Source organism: Scyliorhinus torazame, chromosome 16 (genome assembly GCF_047496885.1).
Source record: "Scyliorhinus torazame isolate Kashiwa2021f chromosome 16, sScyTor2.1, whole genome shotgun sequence".
In the NCBI taxonomy this organism is placed as follows: domain Eukaryota; kingdom Metazoa; phylum Chordata; class Chondrichthyes; order Carcharhiniformes; family Scyliorhinidae; genus Scyliorhinus; species Scyliorhinus torazame.
Genome location: NC_092722.1, coordinates 49423418 through 49445471, shown reverse-complemented (window position 1 = coordinate 49445471; position 22054 = coordinate 49423418). Strand labels below are relative to the sequence as shown.

At 50.4% G+C, this 22054-nt stretch overlaps 1 protein-coding gene across 4 annotated transcripts in view; it reads right to left on the bottom strand.

Moving 5' to 3' along the window:
• disp3 (dispatched RND transporter family member 3) overlaps window positions 1-22054 on the bottom strand; it is an 876012-nt gene that overhangs the window by 53844 nt on the left and 800114 nt on the right. For all 4 annotated transcript variants that reach the window (XM_072478461.1, XM_072478460.1, XM_072478462.1 and 1 more), the window contains one exon: window positions 19456-19601. In XM_072478461.1, the coding sequence (XP_072334562.1) occupies window positions 19456-19601 (146 nt within the window). The remainder of the gene's footprint in view (window positions 1-19455; window positions 19602-22054) is intronic.

The window sequence follows — 22054 nt, the reverse complement described above, 5'->3', positions numbered from 1 at the left end:
CTCTTTCCAAGGGCCGGTGCAGACTTGATGGGTCCAATGGCAACTACATGCGTAGTTCATGGTGGTGGAAGGGGAGGGGGGTGTGAAGGAGGGGGAGGAGGAGTTTAAGGGGGAGGGGGTGGAGGAAGGATTGGGGGGGGTGAAGGGGGTATACGCACCGTGGGGTTGAAGGGAGAGTTGGGGGTGGCATGGAGAGTTGGGGGGCACATGGAGAGTTTAGTGGGTGGATGCTCGTGTGGGAGTGGAAAGATCTGGGGGGAAGGGAGGGTCATTGGTGTCTACCCAGTGCTGCTCGGTGTAGGTCTCTGACCTTTTTTCGGCACTGGATCACACTCCCGGCGCTCACAGCCATCGCCATCTCATCCCAGGCAGCACTAGCTGCCCTACGGCTAATCCTCCAGGAACCTCAGGGTAATAGGACATCTCTCATGGCCTCCACTTCATCGAGAAGCCTCCCCAGGTCAGCATCCCCAAATCTTGGGGCTGGTCTCCTTGGCGCCATTGTTGTGAGCTGTCTGGGATTGGCTGAGCAAGTGTTGCTTAAGTGCTGCTCGAACTTATTAACGGGGGGCTGGCGAGTGCAGTCCTGGCGAATCAGCTGGCGAGCCTTCATTTGCGGCGAGAAGCCGGTGAGGCTTCGTTAAGTGGATCAATTAACGTTGAATAGTGTTGCCGGCCTCGCTGGGCCAAGCGCCGGGAAGCGTGCGGCAATTCCCGCTTGTTACCACACTTAGAAACCTCTCTAGAGAATTCCGCCCTAAGTTTCTTGACCCAGAGTGGTGAGACTGTAGAACTTGCTACCATAAGGAGTGGACAAGACAAATAGTGCAGCTGAATTTAAGGGAAGCAAGATAAACAAATAATGCAGAATGAGAGAGGGTTCAGCTGCCAGTTAGGTGAGGAAGGTAGCATATAAATCCCAGTGTGGACTGGTTGGACTGAATAGCCTCCTTCAGTGTTATATATTCTATATAATTCTAGGTAATAGGGTAATGAATATTCTGATCAGATTTTGACTGGAGTGGGAAGACTAGGCATCATGGTGATGCTCATAACAGGCAACCAATGGTGGGAATCATGGCTGCAGGGAGATTGAAAGTGAGATGCAATGTGATGAAAGCTTCAGAAACACATCCAACCGGTGTTGACAACGCTGGATAGAATTTTGAGCCCATGCTAGCCATCTCCGGTTAGGGGGAGCCCTCCATTACAGTCCTCAGATGACATCCCATATCATAATGATCTGCTGCGCTCTGCACAACTGGGCACTGCGGCGGGGCAAGCAGCTGAACCAGGAGGTGGAGAAGTGCCACACATTCTCTGATGGGGAGGATGTCAAGGAGGGCAGTGACAGGTAACTCGCGCAGGAGGAGGATGAAAGATCTCAGGGGAGGCCAGTGCCCACATGGGGCACAGGGCTAGGGGCGCTCTCATTGACTCTCAGCTTGGTGATGACCAGGATCAGGCTGTGAAAACCTCCCCAACATTGTGTCTCACTTCTTCTCACTGCTGTGGGGCCTGCGAGAGGTCATTTAAATGGTCGCTCCAGTCATGGGTAGGCTGCCGGAAGGTGCAGAAGAATAATGATGACTTGCAGTGAGGGCAGAGTGATGCTTATCTTAACCTCTGCGAAATGTCTGACTCCTGGCTGGCAGGGAGCTGAATGAGACCTGCCAGTGAACAGGGTAATTTTAGGCCAGAGAGGCAGAATAATACATCTCAGCTGCTACTGCCTCCACTGATGTCAGGTGTCCTAATGTGTTTCTCCAGCTCTTGATGAGCTGGACAGACTCTGACACGGTTTCAGCCAATGGCATCATCATAGCTAGAAAAGTCTGGCAGATATGAGAGGCCTGAATTTTGGTGTGATGGGGGGGGGAACCTTCCCTTGATGAGCGGTTGGGTGGGGTGGGGGTGGGGGGAGTGGGGTGTTGCACTAGGAACAATGTAGTATTACTACATCGTGTGAGAGGTAGGAGAGACACTGCACTGTCATTCTCACACTGCACAAGGAGGAAGCGCCGAGTTAGCTCAGGGGCTTGTGGAGCATGGCACCATGACATGATAGCTTGGGGGCTCTTTATGGGTGAGCAGACTGATTTTTAATGCTAGTTAGTTATTATGATGGTGTATTTTTTCTAAGGGTGCCTTGGTTCGCTCGTGCTCAGCAGGTGCCTATCGTTCATTAGTCTTCCTCACCCTCTTGCCAAGTCTAGATGTATCCCCAGGATCCTGAGCCTGTTTCTGGCGGCCTGCTGGCTTCCAAATTCTGTTGCCTGAAATGACCTTGGCGGGAGTCCCCTGGGCAGCAAAGGTACTGAAGTGCTGCGCTCCTCAGTGTGCAGGTCTGCAGGTGTTTCTCTCACAAGAAGGGGTGTGACAGATGGGCTGGACACCCCCAGGGTCTCCTGAGTGGAAGGCCCTGTGCAGTGCTCCTGCAGATCCCTTCCCTTCGGATGTCTCAGAGTTCTTGGGGTCCTCCATGGGACAGAGGGGCATCAGGAGTGTGATCCAGAAGTCCGGTCACCCCGGTCCTGACGCTCTTGGATTCCCGCCAGTGCCTGCGCCATGGAGCTCATGCCCTCAGCCATGGAGGTCATGAGCCGAACCATGGGGCAGACATCCTCATGATGGAGTGTACATCCTGTGCCAAGGTTTCCACTGTTGACTCCACCCTCCGTAGCAGTGTTGACCTCGTTTCATCGGATTGACGGCACTATCTCCTTGGAGTCCAAAGAGGGATACTGTCATCCCTTCCTGATGCTTGCGACTCCCCCTTCGCAGCTCCAGCAGCTCTGAGACAACCGTACCCAGTGGCATGTCATCAGACAGGGGCTCAGCAGTTTCCTGGGTTGCAGCATCCCTCTGAGTGCCAGATTCCTGGGGCGTCCCTGTCTCTACTTGCTGTGGATCATCAGGTGTGAGGTGTTCACCAGTGAGTGACCCAGAAGCTTGTCTAATTAATCCCACGAGGTGCAAGCATCTGCGCTGATGGAGGCGTGGGTGATTGGTGGGAAGACTCTTCAATGCTGGTCTCCAAGATGTCTGACTCGGAGCATCTTGGATCTGTGGTGCCCTGGGGTTGCAAGAATGATCTGGGCAGGTCTGCTGATCGACCTGCACTGGAAGGGAGATTACATTATTGCAGGGAAGGGGAATACTGATAGGAGAAAGTTCACCCACGTGAAACGTGCGCAATGGATATGTTGAGGGGTTCTCATTTGTGTCTTTGGCCCCGACCTCGCCCTCTACACAGGAACGGTCCTGCTCCTTGCCAGCAAACCCATGGGCTCATTCTTCAAATTGGGCTAGGGTCTTGAGCTCTGGCATCACTCCAGCTGGCTCTGCCTGCTCAAACTTCTTGTGCTCGAGTTTGTCCTTCAATGAGACAGATGGGAAGAATGTAGGCAGAAGTCGTGCCACATCAGATAGAGATGAAGTGTGGCAGGCATGGGAGGTGAGTTGGAGCAGGCATGTGAGGGGCACTGGATCTATTGTGCGGGGGCGGGGGGTGGGCGCATGACTAGTGTTATTGCACCACGAGGTGGGTGAGAGTGAGACCACCGTGGAGGTGAAGAGGGATGCTGAGGGAGACATGAGGAAGCGTGCTCACTATGGCTGCACAAAGTTCATTCATTTTCTTGCGACACTGCAGCTCTGTCCCTCTTTTTGAGTGAGCTGGTGCTGACAATCGCAGTTATAGCTACCCACACAGGGTTGGTCACTTTGCTGGTTGAATGTCTGCCTGGTCGTGGGTGGAGAGTTTCCTACCTTTGCTCGAACCCATTAAGAGGTTTGCTGAGGGCTCCCTCTGTAAAACATGGTGCAGTCTTTCTGGCAGCCATCCCCCCTGACTGGACTTGGAACAAGTGCTGGAGAGGCGTTTAAAAGGAGAGTCTACTGATTGTAGAGTTCAAAGTTTCCCAGGGTCAGCGTGTAAAAGGCAAGTCACCATGAGTGTGACACGATTCACGTGGAAGAAATAAATTGTGTTAAAGAGGTGGAATACACGGTGAGTTCTCCCGTCAGCGTCGACGACGGGATTCTCCCCTGTTTTCCCACGAGAACCGACACTTCGAAAAAATATGGTAAGGTTCCTCCCAGTATGTTTAGTCAGAATCAATTAAAGAAGGATTGTGTCCATAAACCGATATGGTGTAACGAATCATTCACTGTCCACAGCAAAGAGTTATTTTTACAGTTAAATGTGTTATACATAATGAAAAGCCAGGAAGCATAAACAATTAAATCAGGAAACTAATCAAACATAAAATCAGCAGGAACGGGAAAGGGATTAAAGTGTGGCTTGCTTCAGAGATCGTGACTAATGGATTCACAAGATTAAATCACTGGGACAGTGCTTGAAAAGCTTGAGGTATGTAAATATATGGTATTAAATGGTTTCAGTAATTAATTGGTCAGCATTTTATGGATATGAACAAGCATCAACTTGGAGTGTTGATTCCATGATAATTAAGCAGGCAGACTGATCAAAAATGATGTGCAAGGACCATTGTTTTGGTCAGGTGATCCTGTTTCTTTGAGAATAGGAACTACATAGTTTGGAAATAAAAGTGTATTTCGGTCTCCACCAAATGCTGTTCTGATTGAGCAGTTAGGAAGTAGAGGAGAGGAGCACAGGTCCATTTCTCCTGTTGGCGCACTCCCTTTTTTCGACATCCTACATTTTCTTGGCATTGCACACTGGTACACAGTGCTTCCAATAAATGCTGCTTTGTATCTGGCTGACCCACTGAGTTGAAGTGAGTATGGATCGTGTGTGCATGTGTGTGTTTTATATATATATTATGTATATAAAAATCAGCAGTGCCATGTTGGAATATTCAACACCTTGAGCCTGCTCATCACTGATTTTGATCAAGGTTGATCTTTTTCTTAACTCCAACCAATCATCTTGGTTCCATTACCTTTAATACACTTGCCTAACAAATACCTGCCAATCCGGTTTCAAAACATTAAATTGATCTAGGGCAGGATTTTGGTCCTTTCACAGAGGCGGGGTTTCGCTGCAGTGAACGGAAGATTTGGCTGAGCATCACATTTTCCATCCTCGCCAGCAGCAGTAGTGGGTGGAATTGAAATGGAAAATCCAAGCCCTAGTTACAAAAAAATCTTTTTTTGGGGGGGTGGAGTTCCAGAATTCCACTACCTTCTGTGTCAGGAATTGCTTCCTGACATCATCCCTGATTCTCTGAGCTCTAATTTTAAGGTTGGTAGTGTAGAACTTGTATTTTGCCATATGGAGGGATATGTTGCTGAAGCTTTTCATCTTGCACTTATCAGGACAAGCACAAGAATGTCAAACTTCAGACAATCATGATAATTTATACTAGAGGATTTGGTTGGCAAATCAAATTTGCTTTGCCGAGGCATTACCATGGAGAAAGCAACGGGGAACCTCAGGCACGCCAAGCTTCTAGGTAGTCCAAAAAAAAGGTGCAAGGCTTGAACATATTCCTTTTGTTTGCAGCAAACGTGTCCAGATGAATGTTTGTCTCTCATAGCAAGTGTAATTGAGTCACTTTACAAACTTTACTGATTATCTTAAATTGGCTGTTAGTGTAGTTTTCAGCACACTCAGCATTGTTCAGCAAGTGCTGTCCAATTACGGGATCACATCCAACAGCAGATGTTTTGCTTTGGGTTTTGCAGACACAGATTGGTTGAGTCTATACTTTTCCTGGTATGAATAACAGAAGTAACATGCTTTTTGATTCAATCAGCCAATCCCACGTGTGTGAAAAATTTAAGTTCCAACTTGCTGACCTCAATGGGAATTGCTTGGGAAGTTTGAACTTCTGATGGGCAATTCTGCTATTCCCCAGGACCCTCCATGAAAGTAAGAATTATCTTTATTAGTGTCACAAATAGGCTTACATTAACATTGCAATGACGTACTGTGACAATCCCCTATTGGCCACACTCCGGCTCCTATTCGGGTACACTGAGGGAGAATTCTGAATGTCCAATTCACCTAACAACATGTCTTTCGGGACTTGTGGGAGGAAACTGGAGCGCCCGAAGGAAACCCAGGCATACACAGGGAGAACTTGCAGACTCTGCACAGATAGTGATCCAAGCCGGGAATTGAACACAGGGTCCCTGGCGCTGTGAAACAATAGTGCTAACCACTGTGCTAAGTCCCTGAGCACAATCTACCAGCCAGGTTGTGTTCAAACAGGAGATGCCTGGTGAAGCCTCCCGCAGGTTTCCTAGCAGCCAGATGTACCAGGTCTCGCGAGGCATTGGGATCAGGATCCAGCCCATAATGTGCGTGACCAAGCTGTGCTCGCTTAAGTCGGTTTTAAACCAACTTCAGCGAGCTCACTGGGGATCGGGAGGCCCCAACCGGGCGCCATTCAGTACTGGTCCACAAACATGAACCAGGCGGAATGGCACCCGTGAGTGTCTCTCAGGCCATCGGAGCCCCCTGGGTGGTTAGGGACAGCGCAGGGTGGCTCCCTGGAATGCGATCACCTTGGCACTGCTGCCCTGGCACTACCAAGGTGCCCAGGCACTACAAAGCTGGCTGGAGCACTGCCAGTGTGCCAGTGCAATGGTGTCCAGGTACCAGGGTGGCACTGCCAAGGGTCAGGGACCAAGGGTGGGGGCATGCCCATGCAAGGAGGATGGAGGGGGCCATGGAGAGCTGGGAGGGCAGGTAAGAAGGGGCCACTTGGGAGGTTGGAGGATGTGATGGGTGGGGTGTTTGAAGGGGGGGGGGGCTGTTAGGGGGCATGGGAGGGCCTGAAGAGGTGTGGGAGCCAGGGACCCTATAGAGGGGGGGGGGGAGAAGACTCACTTGGGAGGTTGCGGCGTAATACCCATGTGTGTGGGGAGTGACATTGCCCACGGGTGGGAAGTGTGGGGGACCCACAAGCTCACTTCGAGATCGGGGCACTCTTTCAAAATGGTGGCCTGACCTCTGAGTTCAGTTCCCCAATGATGAAAATAATTCTCCCGAGGGTCTCGGAAGGTAAGCTACAGGGTAGCCAGTGCCTTTTGGGAGGAAGTGGCAGTGAGGCCTGGCACACAGTCCCACAAGAGGGTCATCAAATCTCAACCGGACCGCTCAGATGAGTTTGCACCAGACCCCCGACCCCCTCCCATATTTCCCATCCCCTCCATTCTCCCCATCCCCACCCCCCCATACTCTGCACCTGCATACACCCTTTCCCTCCCATACTCTACCTCCGCTCCTATACGGGCATCTCCTCAAGCCTCCTCCCCAACCTCCCCGAGGTCTGCTGGATCCCAGGACCTAGCTGGGTCCCAGTCAGATGCTGAACCTCTGGAACAGGTTTACCGGAGCTTATGCAGACAATGGGATGCGGCTATGAGATTCAGAGGGAGATGTCAGTGACACTCCAGAAGGTTCATAGCTGATTGGAGGAGTCCCAGAGGCTACAGGCGCAGGAGATAGCATTGGCAATGCGTGCTACCAAGGCCAACACTTTTAGGGTGGTAACCGCAGTGGAGAGCCTGGTGCACAACGTCGGCAGCATGAGTGGAGGTGTCCAAGGTGGGTTCAGTCGGTGATGGCCATGGCTGAGCGGCTCGACAGCCTGTCTCAGTCACTGGGGGACATCACGCAGTACCAGGTGGACCTTGATGAGGCACTTTGGAGCATGTCCCAGTTTCAGGTGGGCATAGCCGAGGCAGTGCAGAGCATGTACCGGTCACTGGGGCACATGTCCCAGTCATTACCGGGGTGCTTCAGAGCTTGTCCCAGACACTGAGGAGCATCACCGAGGGCATCTAACACTGTGATGCATAGGAGAGCCACCAGGGCTAATAGATCCAGCTACCCCTCCATCCTGAGCTGAACTGGCGATGTGTGTGAACGAGCACTCAGCAGACAGGCAGGGGTCAGACAATGGCATTGAAATGAGGAGTACCAGAGCACTGCTCCCTGCAGGTCACCTGGAGTGGTGTTACACAAACTCTGGGAATGGGGTGGGGGGGGGGAAGACAGATGGACGGGGGCCGGGCGGGAAGCGGAGTAGTGGGAGTTGGGAGGAGGGGGACTGACGAAAGACGCTACAAACTATGTGAAGCGGGCAAGGGTGAAGTCCTCACCGGCCCTCCAGGCTTGCCGGACTCTCGCTGCTCCCACCTGTACTCCAACCTCCACCTGGTCCTGCGGGTTCTCCCGGGACTTGTCCTCCAGCACCTCCTGGTCCCCGTCCTCCTTCTCGGAGGTGGGTACATATGGCTCCCACTCCACCTCCAGCACGCTGATGCGCAGCTGTGCCAGGTTGTGAAGGATGCATCAGACCACCACAAAGCAGGTGTCTCTTTGGCAGGTGTACTGCAGTGCACCACCAGAGTGGTCGAGGCATCGGAACTGCATTTTGAGGGGTCCGATGCACCGCTCAACGGCAGACCGGATGGCCACATTGGCCTCCTTGTGTCAGGACTCTGCATCGGTCACCAGCCTCCGTACTGCCGTCATTAGCCAGGTCCTCAGCGGGTACCTTTTATCCACCAAGAGCCAACCGACCATCCTGGGGTGGTCCTCATAGTGGTCGTGGACTGCCCCATGATGTAGCTATCATGCACACTCCATAAGACCGCAGGTGAAAATTACTGAGGGAGATAGAAAATGGGTGACTAAAATACAGAGCAAGAGTAGGAAGGCAGTGCGGGTGTCCCCTGCGGTTATCTTCCTGCAAAACAGGTATACCGTTTTGGATAATGTTGAGGGAGTTGGTTCATCAGGGGAAGGCAGCAGCAGCCAGGTTCATGGCACCGTGGCTGGCTCTGTTGAGCAGGAGGGCAGGAAGAAGAATGGCAGGGCTATAGTGATAGGCGACTCAATCATAAGGGGAATAGACAGGCGGTTCTGCGGACGCAATCGAGACTCCAGGATGGTATGTTGCCTCCCTGGTGCAAGGGTCAAGGATGTCTCGGAGCGGCTGCAGGACATTCTGGGGGTGGGGGAGGGGGTGGAAGGTAAACAGCCAGCTGTCGTGGTGCACATAGGCACCAACGATATAGGTAAAAAACGGGATGAGGTCCTACAAGCTGAATTCAGGGAGTTAGGAGTTAAACTAAAAAGTAGGACCTCAAAGGTAGTAATCTCAGGATTGCTACTAGTGCCACGACCTAGTCAGAGTAGTAATGTCATGGTAGACAGGATGAAAGCGTGGCTCGAGAGATGGTGCAAGAGGGAGGGATTCAAATTCCTGGGGCATTGGAACCAGTTCTGGGGGAGGTGGGACCAGTACAAACCGGACGGTCTGCACCTAGGCAGGACTGGAACCGCTGTCCTAGTGGGTTGTTTGCTAGTGCTGTTGGGGAGGGTTTAAACTAATGTGGCAGGTGGATGGGAACCGATGCAGGAAGTCGGAGGGAAGTAAAACGGGGCCAGAAACAAAAAGCAGTTTAGGGGGAAAGTGTAAGGCAGAGAAGCCAGTGTCAAAAATCAAAAAGGGCCACAGTACAGGGTCCAGTGACTGAGGAGAGTGTGAAAAGGGAGATGGAGACTTCCGGGTTGCGGCGATGCGGAGCTAAGCCGCGCGATTCGGCATCTCCTGCGAAAACGGACTTTTGGACCCGCTAACGGAGCCCCAACGGCACTTTTTTGAAAAACCAACCCATGGGGAAGGAAGGAGAAAGGTCCCCTACTAACCTGCATGGATCGGACCCGCAGCGAAACGGCGAAAAAAGCGGCCCTGGAGCAGCGGGAGAAGAAGAAAAAAGAAAAATGGCGGCGCCCACGGACAGAGAGGAGATGAAAGAGTTCATCAAGTGCTGCTTCGAGGAGCTGCGTAAGGAGATGGTGGCGCCTATACTGGCAATGATTGAAAAACTTGGAGCAACCCAGAAAGCCCAAGAGGTGAAGATCCAGGAGATCCAGGAAAAAGTGAGTGAGAACGACGACGAGCTCGTGGGCCTGGCGGAGAGAGTGGAGCGGCATGAGGCGCTGCACAAGACGTGGGCGGGAAGACTCGAAGACCTGGAGAACAGATCAAGGAGAAACAACTTGAGGATCCTGGGTCTACCAGAAGGAGTGGAGGGGGCCGATGCCGCGGCATATGCGGGCACAATGATCGGGACGCTGATGGGTGCGGAGGCCCCCCCGGGATTGCTGGAGCTGGATGGGGCGCACCGAGTGCTAGCAAGGAAGCCCAAGGCAAAAGAGTTGCCAAGGGCGATGGTGGTGAGATTTCACCGGTTTACGGACAGAGAGAGGGTCCTGAAATGGGCCATAAAGGAACAGAGCAGCAAGTGGGACAATGCGGAGATCAGAATATACCCGGACTGGAGCGCGGAGGTCGCTAAGCGGAGAGCGGGTTTCAACCGGGCCAAAGCGGTGCTGCATCGGAAAGGAGTGAAATTTGGAATGTTGCAGCCAGCGCGACTGTGGGTTACACATAATGGCCAACACTATTACTTCGAAACGCCCGAAGACGCGTGGACCTTTATACTAGCTGAAAAATTGGACTCGAATTGAGGGTTTGTGTGGGAGGGGGGTGTTTGAGGGTTGAAGTATGATGGTTGTTGTACATAGGGGGTCAACCACGCGCAGGAAATGCTATATGGGCTGGGGGAGAGGGACAAGGCCACGACAGGAGCTGCGCCATGGGGGGGCGGGGCAGGCTTTGGAAAGCGCGGGGTTGTCTTTCCCGCGCGCAGCAAGAAAGGCGGGAAGGGGAACAAAGAAATGTACATTGATTGGGAGATTCCCACCCGGGGGGATCAAAGGGATGGCGGGGGAAGCCGGGGTCAGCAGGTGTCAGCTGACTTACGGGAGGGATATGGGGGGAGCAAAAAAGCTAGACGGGGATCTAACGGGGGGGGGGGGGGGGGGGGGGGGAGGGAGGGGAGGAAGGGGTTGCTGCTGCACTGGCCGAAAGAGAACAGGACACAGAAGAGGTTGCTTGGACGGGGGTCCCCCAGCTGGGGGACTGGAGAGTGAGGGAGACGTGAACAAGGGACTGACCCAGAAAAGGAGATGGCTAGTCGGCAGTGGGGGTCCAGTGAGAGTCCCTCCAATCTGGCTGATAACGTGCAACGTGAGGGGCCTGAATGGGCAGGTGAAGCGGGCTCGAGTGTTCGTGCACTTGAAGGGACTGAAGGCAGACGTGGCAATGCTCCAAGAGACACACCTGAAGGTGGCGGACCAGGTCAGGTTAAGAAAGGGATGGGTAGGGCAGATATTTCACTCGGGATTGGATGCAAAAAATAGAGGGTTGGCAATTCTGGTGGGAAAGCATGTGTCATTTGAGGCCAAGACTATCGTAGCGGATAATGGAGGGAGATATGTGATGGTGAGTGATAGGTTGCAAGGGACGTGGGTGATGTTGGTAAATGTATACGCCACGAACTGGGATGATGCTGGATTTATGAAGCGCATGTTGGGGCCCATTCCGGACCTGGAGGTGGAAGGACTGATAATGGGAGGGGACTTCAATACGGTGCTGGACCCAGCACTGGACCGCTCCAGATCAAGGACGGGAAGGAGGCCGGCGGCAGCCAAGGTGCTCAGGGGTTTTATGGATCAGATGGGGGGAGTGGACCCATGGAGGTTTGCAAGACCGCAGGCCAGGGAATTTTATTTTTTCTCCTACGTGCATAAGGCTTACTCCCGGATAGATTTCTTTGTTCTGGGCAGGGCGCTCATCCCGAGAGTGGAGGGGACGGAGTATTCGGCCATAGCCGTTTCGGACCATGCCCCGCACTGGGTGGAACTGGAGCTGGGAGAGGAGAGGGACCAACGCCCGCTGTGGCGGCTGGATGTGGGACTGCTGGCTGATGAGGTGGTGTGTGAGAAGGTGAGGGGGTGTATTGAAAGGTACTTGGAGGCCAACGACAACGGGGAGGTGCGAGTGGGGGTGGTATGGGAGGCGTTGAAGGTGGTGATCAGGGGAGAGTTGATCTCCATCAGGGCTCATAGGGAGAAGACAGAGGGCATGGAAAGGGAGAGGTTAGTGGGGGAGATCTTGCGAGTGGACAAGAGATATGCAGAGGCCCCGGAGGAAAGATTACTTGGGGAAAGGCGACGGCTCCAGACGGAGTTTGACCTGCTGACCACCGGCAAGGCGGAGGCACAGTGGAGGAAGGCGCAAGGGCGACTTATGAGTACGGGGAAAAGGCTAGCCGGATGCTGGCGCACCAGCTCCGTAAGAGGGCGGCAGCGAGGGAAATAGGGGGAAATCAAAGATGGAAGGGGAGCCACGGTTCGAAGTGCAACGAAAATAAATAAGGTATTCAAGGCCTTCTATGAAGAGCTGTACAGATCCCAGCCCCCAGGGGGGGAAGGGAGGATGAGGCGATTCCTGGACCAGCTGGGGTTCCCGAGGGTGGAGGAGCAGGAGGCGGTTGGTTTGGGAGCACCAATTGGGTTGGAGGAGTTGAGTAAGGGTTTGGGGAGCATGCAGGCGGGGAAGGCCCCGGGGCCGGATGGGTTCCCGGTGGAGTTCTATAAAAAATACGTGGACCTGCTGGCCCCGCTACTAGTGAGGACCTTCAACGAGGCAAGAGAGGAGGGAACCCTGCCCCAGACAATGTCGGAGGTGACAATCTCCTTGATTCTAAAGCGAGACAAGGATCCACTGCAATGTGGATCGTACAGGCCGATTTTGCTCCTCAATGTGGATGCTAAGCTATTGGCGAAGGTACTGGCCACTAGGATTGAGGACTGTGCCCCGGGGGTGATTCACGAGGACCAAACGGGATTCGTAAAGGGCAGGCAATTAAATACCAATGTGCGGCGGCTCTTAAACGTGATAATGATGACATCGGAGGAGGGAGAGGCGGAGATAGTGGCAGCTATGGACACGGAAAAAGCCTTTGACCGAGTAGAGTGGGAGTACCTCTGGGAGGTATTGCGCAGGTTTGGGTTCGGGGGAGGGTTTATTAGATGGGTTAAGCTCTTTTACAGTGCCCCGGTGGCGAGTGTAGTGACGAACCGGCGGAGGTCGGAGTACTTTCGGCTGTACCGAGGGACGAGGCAGGGGTGCCCCCTTCCCCCTGTTGTTTGCATTGGCGATCGAACCCGTGGCCATATCACTTAGGGAGTCTAAGAAATGGAGGGGGATAGTCCGCGGGGTAGAGGAGCATCGGGTATCGCTATATGCGGATGACCTGCTGCTATACGTGGCGGACCCAATGGAGGGGATGGTGGTGGTTATGCGGACTCTGAAGGAGTTTGTAAAGTTCTCGGGCTACAAGCTTAATGTAGAGAAGAGTGAGCTTTTTGTATTACAGGCAGGGGACCAAGAAAGAGGGATAGGGGACCTACCGCTGAGGAGGGCGGAGAGGAGTTTTCGGTATCTGGGGATCCAGATAGCCAGAAGTTGGGGGGCCCTACATAAACTGAATTTGACGAGGGTGGTGGAGCAAATGGAGGAGGATTTTAAAAGATGGGACATGCTCCCGCTCTCGTTGGTGGGTAGGGTGCAGTCGGTCAAAATGGTGGTCCTTCCGAGGTTTTTGTTCGTGTTTCAGTGCCTCCCCATTGTGATCACCAAGGGCTTTTTCAAGAGAGTAGGTAGGAGTATTATGGGGTATGTGTGGGCAAATAAGACCCCGAGGGTTAGGAGAGGATTCTTGGAACGCAAGAGGGACCGAGGAGGGTTGGCTTTGCCAAACCTAGGGAGTTACTACTGGGCAGCAAACGTGGCGATGATCCGCAAGTGGGTCATGGAGGGAGAGGGGGCGGCATGGAAGAGGATGGAGATGGCGTCCTGTCAAGGAACGAGCCTGGGGGCGTTGGTAACGGCACCGCTGCCGCTCTCGCCGACAAAATACACCACAAGCCCGGTGGTGGCGGCAACACTAAGGATCTGGGGCCAGTGGAGAAGGCACAGGGGTGCAATGGGAGCATCGGTGTAGTCCCCGATCAGGGGTAACCACTGGTTTGTCCCGGGGAAGATGGACGGGGGTTCCAAGGCTGGCATCGGGCGGGGATAAGAAGAATGGGGGACCTGTTCATTGACGAGACATTTGCGAGCCTAGGGGCAATGGAGGAGAAATTTGAGTTACCCCCGGGAAATGCATTTAGATATATGCAAGTGAGGGCTTTTGTGAGGCGACAGGTGAGGGAATTTCCGTTGCTCCCGGCACAAGAAGTTCAAGATAGGGTGATCTCGGGGGTATGGGTCGGGGAGGGCAAGGTGTCGGAAATATACCAAGAGATGAAAGAAGAGGGGGAAGCGCTAGTAGAAGAATTGAAAGGTAAATGGGAGGAGGAGCTGGGGGAGGAGATTGAGGAAGGGCTATGGGCTGATGCCCTGGGTAGGGTTAATACCTCCTCCTCGTGTGCCAGGCTCAGTCTGATACGATGGTTCACATTAAGGTGGTTCACAGAGCGCATTTGATGAGGGCGAGGCTGAGTAGGTTCTTTGGGGTAGAGGATAGATGTGAAAGATGTTCAGGGAGCCCGGCGAACCATGTCCATATGTTTTGGTCATGCCCGGCATTGGAGGGGTTCTGGAGAGGTGTGGCGGGAGTAATATCCCAGGTGGTGAAAGTCCGGGTCAAGCCAAGCTGGGGACTAGTAATATTTGGAGTCGTGGATGAGCCGGGAGTGCAGGAGGCGAAAGAGGCCGGAATTCTGGCCTTTGCGTCCCTAGTAGCCCGGCGAAGGGTCTTGCTATTGTGGAAGGAGGCGAAGCCCCCTAGCCTGGAGGCCTGGATAAACGACATGGCGGGGTTCATAAAATTGGAGAGAATTAAGTTTGCTTTGAGAGGGTCTGCACAGGGGTTTTACAGGCGGTGGCAACCGTTCCTAGAATATCTCGTGGAGCGTTAGAAGAAGGTCGGTCAGCAGCAGCAGCAACCCTGGGGTGGGGGGGGGGGAACGAGAGATTGTTTGAGGGGATGGACGAGCGGGAGATGGCATGGAGGATGGGGGGAAACGATATGTGCGGCCAAGAGCCAGTGTATAAAGCTATGTAAATATACCATCTTGCCATGTATATACCTTGCTCAGGCAGATTTTGCGTTATTTTGTTACGGGGGGGGGGTTACTGTTTGTAAGGGGAAAAAAATTGTGTTGTTAAAAAACCTTAATAAAAAATATTTTAAAAAAGAAAAAGAAAAGGGAGATGGTCAATGCAGGATTGAGGGTGTTGTACCTAAATGCGCGCAGTATATGGAACAAGGTAAATTAGCTTCTTGCGCACATTGAAATTGGCTGGTACGATGTTGTGGGCATCACAATGATGTGGCTGCAAGGGGATCAGGGCTGGGATCTAAATATCCAAGGATATATGTACTCTCGAAAGGACAGGCAGATTGGCAAAGGGGGCGGGGTTGCATTGTTAGTAAGGAATGAAGTTAAATCGATAACAAGGAGCGATATAGGATCAGAAGGCATAGAATCTCTGTGGGTAGAGTTGAGGAATCGCAAAGGTAAAAAGACCCTGATGGGACTTATGTACAGGCCCCCGAGCAGTAGTCAGGATGTGGAGAAGAAAATAAATCAGGAGATAGAAAAGGCATATAAAAAAGGCAATATTACAATAATCATGGGGGACTTCAATATACAGGTGGACTGGGAAAATCAGGTTGGTAGTGGATCCCAAGAAAAGGAATTTGTGGAATGTCTAAGAGAAGGTTTTTTGGAGCAGCTTGTGTACAGAGCTTACTAGGGAACAGGCAATTCTGGATTTGATGATGTGTAATGAGGCAGACTGCAGTGACCACAATATGATAGAATTTACCCTGCAGTTTGAGAGGGAGAAGCTGCAATCAGATGTAACGATATTACAATTAAATAAGGGTAACTATAAAGACATGAGGGAGGGGCTGGCCAGAGTTGATTGGAAAAGGAGCCCAGCAGGGAAGACAGTGGAACAGCAATGGCAGGAGTCTTTGGGGGTTATTAGGGAGGCACAACAGAAATTCATCCCAAGGAGGAGGAAACATGCTAAGGGGAGGACAAGGCATCCATAGCTGACGAGGGATGTCAAGGACAGCATAAAGGCTAAAGCAAAAGCATACAAAGTGGCGAGGATTAGCAGGATGCCAGTGGATTGGGAAGCCTTTAAAAGCGAGTAGAGGACAACTAAAAAAGCAATAATGGGGGAGAAGATGAAGTATGAGTGGAAGCTAGCTAGTAATATAAAGGAAGTTAGGAAGAGTTTTTTTCAATATATAAAAGGTAAGAGAGAGGCAAAAATAGACATTGGACCACTGGAAAATGTGGCTGGAGAAGTATTAATAGGAAACAAAGAAATGGCAGACGAACTGAATAGTTACTTTGCATCGGTCTTCACGGTGGAAGACACCAATGGGATGCCAGAGCTCCAGGAGAACCAGGAGGCAGAGGTGAGTGCAGTAACCATTACTAACAAGAAGGTTCTGGGGAAACTGAAAGGTCTGAAGGTGGATAAGTCACCTGGACCGGATGGACTACACCCCAAGTGTCCTAAAAGAGATAGCTGAGGAAATTGTGGAGGCACTGGGGGGTGATGATCTTTCAGGAATCACTGGAGGCAGTAAGGGTCCCAGAGGACTGGAAAGTAGCCAATGTAACACCACTGTTTAAGAAAGGAGGGAGGCAAAAGACAGGAAATTATAGGCCGGTTAGCCTGACTTGGGTCATTGGTAAGATTTTAGAGTCTGTTATTAAAGATGAGATCGCGAAGTACTTGGAAGTGCATGGTAAAATAGGACTGAGTCAGCACGGCTTTGTCAAAGGGAGGTCGTGTCTGACAAATCTGTTAGAGATTGAGGAGGTAACAAGGAAGTTAGACAAAGAAGAACCAGTGGATGTGATTTATTTAGATTTCCAGAAGGCCTTTGACAAGGTGCCGCATAGGAGACTGTTAAATAAGTTAAAAGCCCATGGTTAACGGTAAGATCCTGGCACGGATAGAGGATTGGCTGACTGGCAGGAGGCAGTGAGCGGGGATAAAGAGGTCTTTTTCAGGATGGCAGCCGGTGACTCGTGGTGTGCCTCAGCGGTCTATGCTGGGACCACAACTTTTCACAATATACATTAATGATCTGGAAGAAGGGACTGAAGGCACTGTTGCTAAGTTTGAAGATGATACAAAGATCTGTAGAAGGACAGGTAGTATTGAGGAAGCACGGGGGCTGTAGAAAGATTTGGACAAGCTAGGAGAGTGGACAATGAAGGGGCAAATGAAATACAACGTGGAAAAGTGTGAGGTTATGCACTTTGGAAGGAGGAATTTAGGCATAGACTATTTTCTAAATGGGGAAATGCTTAGGAAATCAGAAACCCAAAGGGACTTGGGAGTCCTTGTTCATGATTCCCTTAAGGTTAATGTGCAAGTTCAGTCGGCAGTTAAGAAGGCAAATGCAATGTTGGCAGTCATGTCAAGAGGGCTAGAATACAAGACCTGGGAGGTATTTCTGAGGTTGTATAAGGCTCTGGTCAGACCCCATTTGGAGTATTGTGAGCAGTTTTGGGTCCCGTATCTAAGGAAGGATGTGCTGGCCTTGAAAAGGGTCCAGAGGAGATTCACAAGAATGATCCCTGGAATGAAGAACTTGGCATATGAGGAACATTTGAGGACTCTGGGTCTGTACTTGTTGGAGTTTAGAAGGATGGGGGGGTACCTTATTGAAATTTACAGGATATTGCGAGGCTTGGATAAGGTGGATGTGCAGAGGATGTTTCCACTTGTAGGAGAAACTAGAACCAGAGGACACCATCTCAGACTAAAGGAACGATCCTTTAAAACAGAGATGAGGAGGAATTTCTTCAGCCAGAGGGTGGTGAATCTGTGGAACTCTTTGCCGCAGAAGGCCGTGGAGGCCAAACCACTGAGTGTCTTTAAGACAGAGATTGATAGGTTCTTGATTAATAAGGGGATCAGGGGTTATGGGGAGAAGGCAGGAGAATGCGGATGAGAAAATATCAGCCATGATTGAATGGCGGAGCAGACTCGATGGGCCGAGTGGTCTAATTCTGCTCCTATGTCTTATGTAGCTGGGGTATCCTGTCAATGGCGGAGAATCCTACTGCCCCGGCATCTTGTTGGGCCTAGTCCATGCCAAAGTTTATGTGGTTTTCTGCCCATTTCTCTCCATAATGGAGGCAAATCAAACAGTTCAGATCTTGCGGAGGAACATACTGTGAAATTATAAATGAGCTCAACTGTAAACGTAACAATTTCTATCAGCTCTAATATGGTTTCTGGTCATCCTTCTTGTTTTATTGAAGAAAACTGCCTTGTGCAGCAGATGGCATCAGAGACTTAAAGAAAGCCTCATCTACTGTGACTCATGTCACTTTGCTCTCGTGCATAATATTTTGAGTTTCTCTTCGGGTCTTGGGCACATTTCTTGCTGAAAAGGTCTCTTTTGGAAAACTAATTCTCTTATCTGCTTCAGGCATAGTGATGCCTGCATGTTGATTTGCATGAATTGAAATCCCACAACAAGCCACATCAGTTATAATGTGCTGCAATGTTTGCACAAGTTCCAGGGTGAATGCAACTATTGGCCCCTCAGTGAATGTGGCAATAATAAATCGCTTGCTGTAGGCATTATTCTCGCTGGTTTCCACATGTGATGGGAAGCTACTGAGAGGAGATTTCCTGAGCAACAGAAAGCAAAAATTTAAACCCTGAAGGGGAGACACCCCAATGACTGCACACATACAAATTTCAACAAGAGAAATGGATAACCATCAGCAGCAGGAATCTTTGCTGACTTTCCTTTAGCTAGCACAGAGATGCTGAGGATAATGGTGGTACATTTCAATGGCTAAATATTGACAGGCATAGGTAGAGGTAGGTTGACTGAAATTTCAGGAACAGGAGGAAGAGAAAAACTTTAACAAAAAAGTAAATCTGGCAAAGGTTTATTAAGACAAAAGGTTAATGAATGTAGAGTTAGATGGACCTTTAGGACATGTAAGAGATTGGCTTGAAACCAAATGATCCCTGTAAAGAAGCCAGGCAGATCTTTACAATGGAAAGGCAATCACTACATTGCATCTTTTTAGTTCATTAGGAGCAGAGGAATCAGAAAAAGCACCTTACTTTGGAGTCTCACTGTACCTCATCTCCACAGTTAGAGTAGCGTGATACTGCCCTGATATTCCATCGCTGCTTTAGACTACAGGTGCTATTGATGTTCTCTTGCAGGTATTGGGCAGCGTGTTCCAGCCACATAGATGACCCTACTCCTGGGATTTGTAATTAGGTTCCGGCCCAAGTATAGGTAGCAGTCCTACACTGCTCAACTGCGGTAGCAGAAATGCCCACCCAAGAATTTTAGGGCCTATGATCCTATGGCCACTAAAATCACAGACTATCATTCCTTGTTTGTGCAGTATTGGCAATAACAATTGGTGGAAGACAGCAGTGTGTTCACCTGTAAAAGCAACCATTGCAAAACATTCGCCTTAAGGGCAACTTGTTCTACGTGAAGCGTTTTGTGACATTTCATGAATGTGACCATGGTGCTCATAAATTTCTTCATATTCTTTCTCTCAATGCTTACAGATTCAAAGGCCATCGAGATCCACTGGACTTTCCCATCTTTCACTCCAACAGCACCGTGGGAGAGTTGTCCAGGAAGCAAGTTGGGCTCTGGAATGCTCTTGCACTCTGGATGTAACAATTGCAGGAAGGTTGAAACGCTGTACCCTAGGAGACAAGAAAAACTCAATATCACTGACAAGCCTTCACAAGTTGACAGCAATGGCCAGGATCATCTGGCCCCAGTGTGGCAGGTCTGGCCATGGTGGATGCGGCAAGCCAGTAAAAAGTCCATCGACTTCAGCAGGACTGGAAATTCCCGCTCACAGAAGGAAATTGCAGCAGCCAGATGTTTTGCTTAGCTAGCCATTCGCTTTCCATTAATCAAAATGGAGGCTGGTTATACAGTCCTTTAGTTGTTAAATGCACTGTAAATGAACCAGTGACATCTCGACTGTTCCAGCTTTAACTCCAAATCTGACAAGAGTTTACTGAACTGAACCTGGGAGCCACATGTCTGGGGTTGTGGAGAGGGAATGGGGTGTGGTGGCAGCTGCAGTTGGCCTCAGGGACTCCTAAAGTATGAACATATGAACAAAAATGGACAGGAAATTACTCTCTAGTAATTATACTACTTTATGTATCACAAGATATCCAGTCTCCAGCTCATCTTAAACCATGTGATCTCCTGAGAAAAGCAAAGAAAAAAATAAAAACCCAGTCTAATTTGTGGGACAATCTGGGAAATTACAGTCTGACCCCCTACCTCCCCACCCTACTCCCTCCAGCCAGGTGATTGGAATTAGTTCAGATGCAGTACCTAATTCCTGTACAAAGAGTGAGGAAATGCAGTCATGACTCAAATTGACTGATTCCTTGCTGCCCAATTGGATGAATCATGACAATTGGTCAAATAGCCTTTTTCTATCACCTGTAACCAACAAACTTAAGATTTCCTAGAAAAAAAAATTAAAACATTTTTTTCCTAAATTGCTTGCAGCAGTGTCCTGGCATTTAATTTTTTAATTCCCAGACTCCAGAACAATCTGAGGGGGTTGGAATACTAAACGGCAACAAGAACCTGTTAAACAGCCACTCTAAGGTGATTTTGAGCCTTCAGGAGAGGACTTAGGGAAAGAAAATAATTGACAATGATCAATTTTGTTGTCAGAAAATATGAAGTCAACTCTTCTAATCCTGCTTGATGGTTATTGCCAATTTACTGCCAATCTATGACTATGGTACTCACATCCACCATCGCTAATCGCACACCAAAAATTAACTAAGGAGTTAAAGGGCTCATTATAATTTGATACTGAATAGTAAACTATTTATAACAGTCCCAGAAATTGCGATGCCAACCTTTGGTAAAGTACAATATCTACATTTTTGTCACACTTGTCGTGTTGGGTGTTCTGGTGTACAAACGATCCAACATGGCTGGAGATGGTGTAACTCAATTTTATTTACTACTTAACTATAACAGCACACTGCTAACTTGGGTACGTGCATTACCAGCTAATCTGTGGACCCTGTCCTATTACTATCTGGGTGAGGCACTCAGCACATGGTGAATGTCTGAGTGGCAGTCTCTGAGCTCGGTGCTCTGAGCTGGCTGCTTCTGGAATGAGCGGGAACTGTAGTGTCCCCTGTTTTTATAGTGCGTGTGCTCTCACTGGTGATTGGCTGCAATGTTGTGTGTGTGTTGGTTTGTCCTACTGCATGTCCATCAGTGTGTGTTTGATTGCACCATGATATACTGATCTAAATATCATGACATCCCCCCTTTTCGCAAAGAATATGTGCCTACATGATAATAAATAAAGAAGTGTGGTGAGTGCATCTAATCATGTGTGTGCAAAATTTACAACAATATGTACATGTGGCTATACTATATACACAGGAAGGTGCCAGGCGCAGAAACTAACTATGTTACACCAAGAATGAAATCAATGTCATTAACAAACAATAACAAAATCTTAAACAGTATGGCAAAAAGTCAAAAACAGTATGTCAGAACAAGTCAGTGAGTCCAATATGAAAAGGTTCATAAATTAAGTCTTTCAGGTGGGCGACGAATTCGGGTTGACCGCCCCAAGGGTGGGTCAGGATCCACCGGCTGAGGAACGGGCCGGGCGAAGGTCGAGTGAGGAGGATGCAGGGTGTCCAGAAGGTCAACAAAGTCCATTGCAGAGCCAACAGGAGGGCGTGGCACCGGTGCAGGATCACGTAAGCGAGTGCGGAACCAGACGAAGGGCGTGCCGATTGCTGCGGCAAATAGAGCCATCAGGCAGACGAACCAGGAACAAGCGGGGAGCTATCTGTCGGAGAACCTCAGCGGTTGTCGACCAGCCGCCCTCCGGAAGGTGTATGCTGACATTATCTCCAGGCGCCAGGGCAGGAAGATCAGTCGCCCGAGCATCATGTGTCGCCTTTTGTTGCTCACGCTGTTGCTGCATCCACCGAAGTACCGGAGCATAGTCTAGGTCTGGGACGTGAATGGTTGGCACAGTAATCCTGAAGGTGCAACCAATAAGCAGCTGGGCCGGCGATAGGCCCGTGGACAGTGGGGCCGAGCGATAGGCCAGCAAGGAGAGCAGAAGTCAGATCCTGCATCAGCA